Source organism: Pseudomyrmex gracilis, unplaced genomic scaffold, assembly GCF_002006095.1.
Source record: "Pseudomyrmex gracilis isolate BER0280 unplaced genomic scaffold, ASM200609v1 scaffold_902, whole genome shotgun sequence".
In the NCBI taxonomy this organism is placed as follows: Eukaryota; Metazoa; Arthropoda; class Insecta; order Hymenoptera; family Formicidae; genus Pseudomyrmex; species Pseudomyrmex gracilis.
The window spans coordinates 32,204-44,033 of NW_018021486.1; the positions used below are offsets into that span (position 1 = coordinate 32,204).

Here is an 11,830-nt window from a genome sequence, read left to right on the forward strand (position 1 = left end):
AAATTTCGTCGGTAAACGAGAATGTTAAAAAATTTTTATTTTTGGTCCCCTTTTGGAACCTTTGGTAATATAGAAAAATTATTATTATTTGGGTCTTATATGAAAAGAAAAAAATAATCTTACCATCCCAGAAGTACAGGAAAAATGAAATTCCTCAGGATTTTGTTGGACTTTCTTTAGAAAATCGAATAGTCAACATAGGATGCTAACAGTTTTCATAAATTTGATGTTTTGAAATGGTTTTTCTTATTAATATTTTATATTGAAAGACTACTATCCATAGAAAGACTACTCGAAAAGCTATTATCCATAGATTATATGTTATTTCGATTATAGAATATGAAAATTTTATGTGAAAAATTCAGACACCTTTTCAAATCTCAGGTCCGGCATAACTTCAAATTTGTAATCAGTGACCACAAAATCTTCCGAATACTTATTAAAAAAAAATGTGCTTACGTAGAAATCATTTGGAGTAGTCCCTTAAAATGGGACATCAGAATTGCATATTATAGATGTCATTTTCCACATACAATTTTTACATTCTATGATCGAAATAATATATGGATAGTAGCTTTTCGAGTCTTTCAATATAAAATATTAATGAGAAAAACCATTCAAAAATATCGAATTTATGAAAACTGTTAACACCCTATATGACTATCCGATTTTCTAAAGAAAGCCTAACAAAACTCTGAAGAATTTTATTTTCTCTTCTGGATTGTGAGACTATTTTTTTCTTTTTATATAAGACCAAATAACAATTTTTTTATATTATCGAAGGTTCCGAAAGGCGGCCAAAAATCGGACTTTTTTAACATCTTCCTTTACGCGTTATATGCTATAAATTTTCCGACGAAACTTTCGAGTTTATGGATTTATATGTAGCATTTGTGCCTTTTTAGAAATGAGACAATTTAGTTGTTAAACTGTTATGGCAAGGACTTTTATTTGTGATAAGACTTCTCTCTTGTATTTATATAATTAATAGAATATTGTCTATAATAATTATCGCTCGGCAGTTGATGATAAACGTACGTTTTCGCGATTTTAATATTCCTTGCTGATAAATACACACTTGTTACTACTGTAATATTATTAAATTTGTAATATTATTAAATAAAAAAATATACATGATATAAATTTTATAATCTTTCTGTAAACTCATGTACCTTCGAATAGTATTGCCTGGCTGTAAGCTCATAAATTGTTTTAAGTATTGGTTATTTTATATTTCTTTTATTATATTTCTTATTACATTGGTTACTTTAATAATTTCGGCTGTCATCATTGCACAAATGAGTCGTCATCGCGTTTTTTATTACTGTTGTTTTATTTGAATACTCTCATGCGAACAGAAAAACAGAATAAAATTTGCTTCATAGATAAATATATGAGCCGCCGATATTTCTTCGTCTTGCGAAACGTGTGTACAATTCTTTATTAATTATTTGTACTATCTCGACTTCTGTTTTTAGCAGTTTGTGTCATTGCCACACCTCCGTACTTCCACAGAGTCAACATTTGAATGTAATTGTGAAAATTCAGCCAATCTTAGTTATCTTAAAGAAAAAAACCACAGAGCCTATAGTCCAAGTTGAAAATGGACAATCAAAACAACTTAAAACACTGTATTCCGGACATTTTGATCAAATTTTATCGGTGATCATCTTTAGCACTAACTCGACAAGTCATCACAAAAACCGCTCGCGCGCTGGCAAGCACAACGAGACAAAATAACAGATGATATAGACATACAAAACATCAAGTATGATGTCTACGAATCAGAGGTTCTTAACTGTAAGATTAAAATCCGGATTGAAATATCAAAGTACTTGCCAACACACAGAGAAACAAAACAAAGCATAACCGTCTTACAAATCAAATATAATACACATACACACTCTTTGATTGTTTTTCTTTTAATTTGTTTTATCGAGCCGCGTTATTTGAATTATTTCTAAAACAAAACTTGCCTTACAAAAGAAGTGATAACAAAATCAAAAAGTAACACCAAGTAAACTTTTACGTTATTTTTTGAAAAAACAATATATATTATATACTACAACAAATTTTTAAAAACTAAAAATTATATAATACAAAACATTTTTAAAAACTAAAAATATTTAATGCTAAAAAACTTGGCGCGGCTGCACCAAAGGCCGAGAGACAGACATGATCTACGTGCGCGTGCAAATTATTTACAAACTGCAGATAGACATGTTCTATGCGCACNCGCGAGCTTTATATTAATTAAAAATTATTTCATATATTTCACATATATAGTATTATAATATGTTGGTTAAATGGGAAATACTAAGAAAATATTTAGAATATAATAGAATTATAATTTTTATTGACAATAATTAATTGATTGTACATGTGTTTTCTTCTCTTATTATTTTTATAGAAAACTAATAAATACTATGTATAAAAGGAATGCTTTGAAAAAGAAACTTTTATGTTTATTTAAAGAAAACAGTATTGAGTACTTATTATGTCAGACTTACGCATGTTTGATGTACACATTTCAGTTCACTATTTGAGGTGCAGCCGCGTTAAGTTTTTTAGCATTAAATATTTTTAGTTTTTCAAAATGTTTTGTATTATATAAATTTTAGTTTTTAAAAATTTGTTGTAGTATATAATATATATTGTTTTTTCAATAAATAACGTACAAAAGTTTACTTGGTGTTACTTTTTGATTTTGTTATCACTTCTTTTGTAAGGCAAGTTTTGTTTTAGAAATAAGATTTTTAATTTAAGTAGTAAATATAATCCAAGTAAATTAATTTTATATTCTATTAATTGTTAAATTAATATTATTATTTTTTAGTTTTTAAAAGTTTTTTATATAATAACGACCAAAAGTTTATTTGGTGCTTCTTGAATTATTATTATATATCTATATATATATATATAGATATTGCCTTAAGAAAATCTCCCCACTTCTATTTTGCATGAATCTCGCGTATAATAGGCACGGTGTGCTCGCACAGCGAACTTCGTCGCGTGAAACTTGGCGCGAGGCACTACCGTGCCTCTTGATATACATTACAGTTACATTAAATCAAAGTTTAACAAAAAAAAAAGTATTTTTCATTAATGAGTTTTTTTCAAGATCTGGCACTTTGTTCAATCGCGACGATTTAACAATCATGTAACCAGAACGTTCTTCACAATTACTACATGACATAACATATGTATACGGAAATGCGGTATGTATTCAAAAGTATGCGCATATTCGTGCGCAATACTAAAAAGGTGAAATTTAGTAGATTATAGATGCGGTTTATTTACGTCTATTTCCAAAGTGAAAAAATCCACTTCTCGAATAATATTGAATAAAATTGTACTGTGTCATCCACAAAAAATCGACAATGACAATCAGATACGTCAGTAATTATATTATCGGTCCGCTTACACACAAGGTTTAGTCGTTTCACAGTTTCACGCTATTTTAATTTTAAATCGTTGTTTTTATTGTAACGTAACTAAGCGTTTCAAAATTTACCACGTTGCCTTAATTAGCGATTGTACATAAACATTAATGTATAAACTACCATGCGAATTTACATACAAACAAAATCATTTCCTTTTATTTAAATATATGAAATTGATTTTGGAAAGTATTGTACTGCATTCTCTGTTTGGCAGTCTAAAAGAACTCTCGTCGCGACGTAACAGAAAATTTCTCGTGTGTAACAAATATGATTTCTAATAACACACATACTATTACGTACGTAAATTTTGTATAATTTTATAATTTTTATTTACTGTATATTTTACAGTGAAACCGAAGACTAGAATGTTTTGTTGTTACATAGTGCACTAATTTCTACAACAGCAATGGATATGATTTTTGAAACGTGGCAGCATTTTTCTAATACTTATTCTTTGCTGGTTGTCTTCGTCGCAACGTCGCTAATTACAACGCATCTTTACGTCGAGAATTCTTGAAAAGTTCGTCTCGCAAACAAGTTATGTGTGCACAATTGTTGATCAGTCGCGATAAAAGAAAATAAACTGAATAAACATGTGTCTTAACCCGACAAAACCTTTGATCCAATAAAATCAGTGAATTTCTCTTAAACCTAAATACACTAATGTGACATCCGCTACTAATGTGTATTTAGGTTTAAGAGAAGTTCACTGATTTTATTGAATCAAAGGTTTTGTCGGGTAGCGGTTGTCACATACTTTTTATTATAATTATTTTAAGACATGTTTATCCAGTTTATTTCTTTTTATCGCGACGATTTATGCTTTTACAGAAATCGAGGTCGAGTTTGATTCGCGAGACGCCGTCGACTTCTTGCACGGCTCGATACTGATCATACATCCGTCGTTCTTTTTCAGGATGATGTCAGCTCGCAGCTTGAAATCTTTGTAATGTTCGTCGGAAATGATGCGATAATTCCTCAATATTGTCGACAGTAGAACCTTTAGCTTCAGCATGGCGTATTTACGTCCCACGCACGATCTTTGAAATTATAATATCATTCAAAGATACTTCGTAAGTACATTAAATATTGCTTGCGGTCTGTTGCAAAAAGTAATTATGTTTTTTTTTGTACTTTCTTTTTATTTTTGTATCGAAATATTTAATACACGTGACAGATACATTTTTGAGCAAAATAATTTGAAAGGCAACTTTTATTTCTGTTTGTATTAGTCAGTGTGTGGTGTGAGTGCGAAACTCATGTTGTTCGCGTTGCGCGTTTAAATTATTTAATAAAAAAACAATAGTTTTATAGTTTTTTTCCTAATAATGTGATTACTGGATATAAGTAGTACTCTGTATCTTAACAAAAAACATGTGTTTTACATATGTGATAGTGAGAACACATGTTATTAAACTATAATGTTCAAAAGCATAAAGAAAGCATAGCTTATCACACTTCATCTCGGAAAAATTTCAAACTTGAACTGATATAACGTTGGCTCAAAGTCTTTTGTGATCGCAGGTGTTTTCTTTAATCAGTCGACATATAACAAAAAATAATTACATCAAATCGAAATTTATCAAAAAAAATATATCTATATTTTTCATTAAAAAGTAGTTTTTCAAGAACTAGCATTTTGTTTGATCGCGACAATTTAACAATCATGTTACTAGAACGTTCTTCACAATTACATAACATATGCGTACGGAAATGCGGTATGTATTCAAAAGTATACGCATATTCGTGCAAAGTACAAAAAAACGAAATGTTTAATAGATTATAGATGCGGTATATTTACGTCTCTTTTCAAGGTGGAAAAGTCATTCTCAAATACTATTGAATAATATTGTGTTGTGTCATCCACAAAAAACCGACAATGATAATGAGCCAGATATCATCAGTGATTATATTATCGGACCGTAACCATGAAATTTAAAGACGATATAAAAATATATAATAAGTAATTATTTTATTTTATTTTTTTCTCGAAAAGAATATATACCATCAAAAGTAAATGCGTTTTATCGTAAATGGCTTACAAAGAATTGTTCTACAGTTTTTACGATTTCCTACGTAAAAGAGCGTTCTTAAATTTATCACGTTGCTCTAATCAGCGATTGTACTTCAACATTATCGTATATATAAACATGCAAATTTACATACAAACAAAATCGTTTCCTGTTATTCAAGTATATAACATTGATTTTGAAGAGTATTGTCCTGCATTCACTGTTTGGCAGTCGAAAAGGACTCGTTGCGACGTAACAGAACATTTTTCGTGTGTAACCAATATAACTTCTAATAACAAACATACTATTACGTACGTACATTTTGTATATTTTTATAATTTGTATTCAATATAAATTATACAATGAGACCGAAGACTAAAACGTTTTGTTGTTACAAAATAGTGCACTAATTTGTACAACAGCAATGGATACGATTTTTGAAACGGTGCAGCATTTATCTAATACTTATTCTCTGCTAGCTGTCTTCGTCGTTACGTCGCTGATTGCAACGCATCTTTACATCGAGAATTCTCGACAAGTTCGTATTGCAAACAAGTTACCAGGTATGTGCGCACAATACGACTGCTTGTTTTTCTTTTCTTTTGTTGAAATATTATTTATTACGTCGTTTACATTTTGTTTCGTTAATGTCAGGTCCGCTAAGTCTACCTTTAATAGGTAACGCATATTTGGGTATAGGACAGGATCCTCATTCTATGTACAAACTTGCTGACAAATATCACAAACAATACGGATCGGTAGTAAGAGCGTATTTTGGAACGAAAGTGCTAGTATTTTTAACACACCCGCAAGATATCGAATTGATTTTGGGAAGTTCCGTACATCTCGACAAATCTATAGAATATCGGTAATAAAAGAATGGTTCAGATACAATTACAAAATACTATTTCACGCGTTAGTTTTATATATAAAGATCCATATTTAATAATTTCTTGAATTTCTTCTGAAAGTGAAACATATGCCGATTGGAATCCAAACACGATTGGACGGTTATTGTAGTCTAGTTGAATTGAGAATTAATATTATTAGCTAATTACAAACGTTTTGATTGTGGTTTCGGTTTTTCTCAATGAATAAGTAAAAAATCAGTAAATATAAACAATGTCAAAGTAAGCTAAAACTTGTGGTGGTCAACCGCACGTTGAAGTGTTAAATGTAAAGTATTAGTACGTTTGTAATTAGGTAATAATAATAAATTCTGAATTCAACTGGACACACCAACAATTGTGTTTGGATTTAATCGGTCTATTTCTCATTTTCAAAAGTATTTAACATTTAGAGCCGTCACACAATTACTACATTGATATTTTCATATTAAATATATTTGTTGTTGATATTCTCTTGCGTCATACTGAGAATCCGCTTAAACTTTCCACTGCAGATTTTTTCAACCATGGCTTGGCGACGGTTTACTGATTACAAGTGGAAAAAAGTGGCTCAGGCACAGAAAGGTGATAGCACCTACGTTTCACATAAGTGTCCTGAAGTCCTTCGTGCCTCTGTTTTACGAAAACAGCATAGAACTCGTAAGACGGCTTCGCGATAAAATCGGAAAAGACTTTGATTGTCACGATTATTTGTCGGCAGTAACAGTTGATATTTTAACCGAAACGGTAATGGGAGTTAAACGAGAAAAACGGCCAAAATCATGATATGATTATGCTATGGCTGTAATGAAGTGAGTTATAATTTGTTTCTTCAAAATTGTAGTAAACACATATTCCTGTCTTGTATCAGTATCTTTGTATTTATTATATATATATATAAGACAACCATAAAAAATACATTTCTTGCGTAAAATTGTGTTTCAATTATACAGATTGTCTGATATTATACATCGAAGACATTATGACATGTGGTGTTTGGTGGCATTCAAGTTAACTAAGTATTACCGTCTTCAAAAGAAACTCCTTAAAATCGTTCACGCGGTAACAAATACCGTGATCAAAGTAAAATCAGAGGATGTCAAGAAGAAACTTGCGACGAAGCAAAAGGAAAACCAGCAAAACGAGAAGCCAATGGAAAAAGCGAAAAACGATACCTCCAATTACACAAAGTTGCACTACGTTAAGGACGATCTTGATGACATCGACGAAAACGATGTGGGCGACAAAAAGCGACTTGCCTTTCTGGAAACATTAATTACCATGAAACAGCAAGGTGGACAGATGACTGACGAAGAAATCTGGGAAGAAGTGAACACCATCATGTTTGAGGTGTCACAGTTTTTGAGCAAATATGAATATTTCTCAATTAATCTACTTATAATTCATCTTCCCAATTTCACTTTTCTTTCTTTTATTAAAAACTTATGCGCATTACGTTAATAGGATCAGTAGTTGTTAATAGAATGCGTTAATTGTCATATTACAGGGACACGACACCACTGCAGCTGGTTCTAGTTTCGTACTGTGCGTGTTGGGATGTTTGCCTGATGTACAGGTGCGTACATGCTAACGATTCGCTAGAAAAAAATAAAAAAAAGAACATTCTCTATGAAACAGAGAAATCGCTGTTTTTTTACTTGATACTTTTTCCCACGCAGGCTTGCGTGCACCAAGAACTGGACGCGATTTTCGGCGACAGCAACAGACAGTGCACCTTCTCGGACACGATGGAAATGAAATATCTCGAAAGAGTAATTCTGGAGACTTTGAGACTTTTCCCGCCAGTACCTATAATTGCCAGGCGTTTTAACGAAGATGTTAAGTTAGGTGCGTTAATTCAAACGCAACATTTTATCGCAGAAAAACCAAATCTTGATAAATAATCACAGGAATTATGTAAGTTTTCTTATGTGTTTTAGTTACGAACAATTACGTGATTCCAAAAAACGTCACAATTGTGATTGGACAAATAATGACGCATCGTTTGGAGGAGTTCTACCCGAATCCCGAGAACTTTAATCCGGATAACTTCTTACCGGAAAGGATGCAGAAAAGACCGTATTACTCTTATATTCCTTTCAGCGCCGGACCAAGGTATTTAATACAAAGTCAAAGAACGCGTTTCAAATTATGTATAATTCTATTACTAAACTATAAGCAATTACGGATCGCGCAAGAATATTTACTGCATGAATTCTGTTTGACTGATATTATAATTTCAAAGNTCGTGCGTGGGACGTAAATATGCCATGCTGAAGCTGAAGGTTCTACTATCGACAATATTGAGAAATTATCGCATCATTTCCGACGAACATTATAAAGATTTTAAGCTGCGAGCTGACATTATCTTGAAAAAGGACAACGGATTTATGATCAGAATCGAGCCGCGCAAGTCGGCAGCGTCTCCCGAATCAAACTCGACTCCGATTTCTGTAAAAGCGTAAATTGTCGATCAATCGCGATTGATCACTAATCTGTATTTAGGTTTAAGAGAAGTTCACTGATATTATTGTATCAAAGATTTCGTCGGGTAGCGGTTGTCACAGTGATTTTATTAAGACACATGTTTATCCAGTTTTTTTTTCTTTCAGATTTCTCTCGAAATATTCGCTTCTTTATATTTTTTTACAAAAATGTACTTGTAAGACACCTGATATTTATTTTTACACTTACATCTTTTTAATCTATTTGATTTTTGTTCTATTAAATTTATTTAAATATCGTGTCAGCAAATATAATACTACGAAATAAAGAGTCTGACATATTNGCATCTTACGTTGTTTTAATAACACTGAGTGTGTAATGTTTTTTTTAAATTAATGTAATTACAGTAACGATTTGAGCAATTCAATGTTCAATTCTCATTTATAGATATATGTGTGGCTATGNATATGAAATTATAACATATGTACAATTAAAATAAAATAAAATTATATAAAATTCTGGCATATACATATATAAATTATCATATGTACAATTCAAATAATATTTTCTATTTTATTTCTCTTCATGTTTCTTTTACCTGTATTGAACATGACACATCCGAGATTTTTGAAGAGAAAAAAAGAATTATAGAAAATATATCGTGCGTGACAAAAATTCTATCGTGATTTGATTTTCGACGGCAACATTTCGCGTTATCGGAAAATCGATTGCCAAATTTAAAAATAGTCCGAGCGATCATTAACAGAAATGAGTGTAGGTCAACCAGCGACCCTCGACCCTGAAAACCCCAATGCAAATTGCAAACGAGCGAAATAACGAAGAAATGGGCAGAAGAGCGATGACAACCAAACCGTCGTCGTTACTTACTCCACAATTCTGGTCATTAAATTGTAATGAATTATCGCCGACCAATGTAGTGTGTAAAGAAAAATGTTTCAAGGTGTATTTATACGAAACGTAAATTTCACGCTTCGTTCGAAGCAAAATGATTATGTGCAAAGTATTAAAACTCGGTTTTGTTTGTTTCAGACGATTTTCAAGTTCTTCTCGACTTCTCCCCCGGCTACTTTTTTCGCCGACAGTGATGTCGAGTCGAGCACGTTATCTACCAAGAAGCGATTAGAGGAGTTAAAAAAGATTTACATTGCGACTGACGACGACGCGTCGCCGCTTTCCATGATGCTGAAAACGATAATATTGAATAACATTGTATTGTGTCATCCACAAACAACCGACAATGATAATTGGCCAGTCATGTCAGTGACTATGTTACCGTAACAATGAAATTTAAAGATAAACGACGATATAAAAATATATATACTAAGTAATTATTTTATTGTATTCTTTTATTGAAAGCAATACGATACTTTCGAAACTCTGTGCAATTTATCGTAAATCGCTCGTTGTTTTTATTGTAACGTAAATGAGCGTCTCTAAATTTACTACGTTGCCAAAATCAGCGATAGTACATAAACATTATCGTATAAATTCCCATGCAAATTTACATACAATCAAAATCATTTCCTCTTATTCAAGTATATAAACTTGATTCTGAAAAGTATTGTACTGCATTCTCTGTTTGGAAGTCGAAAAGGACTCGTCGCGACGTAACAGAACATTTTTCGTGTGTAACGAATATAACTTCTAATAACAAACATACTATTACGTACGTACATTTTGTATATTTTTATAATTTGTATTCAATATAAATTATACAATGAGACCGAAGACTAAAACGTTTTGTTGTTACAAAATAGTGCACTAATTTGTACAACAGCAATGGATACGATTTTTGAAACGGTGCTGCATTTATCTAATACTTATTCTCTGCTAGCTGTCTTTGTCGTTACGTCGCTGATTGCAATGCATCTTTACATCGAAAATTCTCGACAAGTTCGTATTGCAAACAAGTTACCAGGTATGTACGCACAATACGACTGCTTGTTTTTCTTTTCTTTTGTTGAAATATTATTTATTACGTCGTTTACATTTTGTTTCGTTAATGTCAGGTCCGCTAAGTCTACCTTTAATAGGTAACGCATATTTGGGTATAGGACAGGATCCTCATTCTATGTACAAACTTGCTGACAAATATCACAAACAATACGGATCGGTAGTAAGAGTGTATTTTGGAACGAAAGTGGTGGTATTTTAGCACACCCGCAAAATATCGAATTGATTTTGGGCAGTTCCGTGCATCTCGACAAATCTATAGAATATCGGTAATAAAAGAATGGTTCAGATACACTTGAAAACGCTAATTCTCACGTTATTTTTATGTATAAGGTTTCATATTTAATAATTCTAATGTTTACACATAGACCAATTGGAATCAAAACACGACTGGACGGATATTAAAGTGTAGTTGAATTGAAAATTAATATTGTTAGCTAATTAAAAACGTTTTGATTGTGGTTTCGGTTTTTCTCAATAAATAAGTCAGAAATCAGTAAATATAAACGATGTCAAAGGAAGCTTAAACTTGTGGTGGTCAACCGCACGTTGAAGTGTTAACTGTAAAGTATTAGTACGTTTGTAATTAGGTACTAATAATAAATTTTCAGTTCACCTGTACACAACACAAATTGTGTTTGGATTCAATCGGTCTATCTTTTATTTTCAGAAGTATTTTACATTTTGAGCCGTTACACAATTACTACATTGATATTTTCATATTAAATATATTTGTTGTTGATATTCTCTTGCGTCATACTGAGAATCAGCTAATACTATCCACTGCAGATTTTTTCAACTATGGCTTGGCGACGGTTTGCTGATTGCAAATGGAAAAAAGTGGCTTAGGCACAGAAAGGTGATAGCACCTACGTTTCACATAAGTGTCTTGAAGTCTTTCGTACCTCTGTTTTACGAGAACACCCTTACGAAAAAGAACTATTGCCGATTACATATAAATATTACTGGCAATTACACAAGAATATTATTAGGTATTACAGAAAAAATTATTGGATATCACAGAAAATATTATTGGATATCACAGGAAGTATTACAGGTTATCACTGAG

At 31.7% G+C, this 11,830-nt stretch overlaps 1 protein-coding gene and 1 long non-coding RNA gene across 2 annotated transcripts; both read left to right on the forward strand.

The window, feature by feature from the left end:
• The first annotated feature begins 5,857 nt into the window (after positions 1-5,857).
• On the forward strand, positions 5,858-9,009 carry LOC109861637 (cytochrome P450 4g15-like). Its single transcript, XM_020441364.1, is given in 8 exon segments — positions 5,858-6,018; positions 6,110-6,323; positions 6,858-7,154; positions 7,296-7,692; positions 7,850-7,918; positions 8,022-8,190; positions 8,283-8,457; positions 8,588-9,009. Coding segments are annotated over 8 exon segments (1,680 nt in total). The 5' UTR covers positions 5,858-5,879; the 3' UTR covers positions 8,808-9,009.
• A 1,395-nt stretch (positions 9,010-10,404) lies between these two features.
• LOC109861640 lies at positions 10,405-10,916 on the forward strand. Its single transcript, XR_002251008.1, has 3 exons — positions 10,405-10,474; positions 10,566-10,726; positions 10,818-10,916. It is a non-coding gene; the product is annotated as an uncharacterized LOC109861640 (long non-coding RNA).
• The last annotated feature ends 914 nt before the right edge of the window (positions 10,917-11,830 follow it).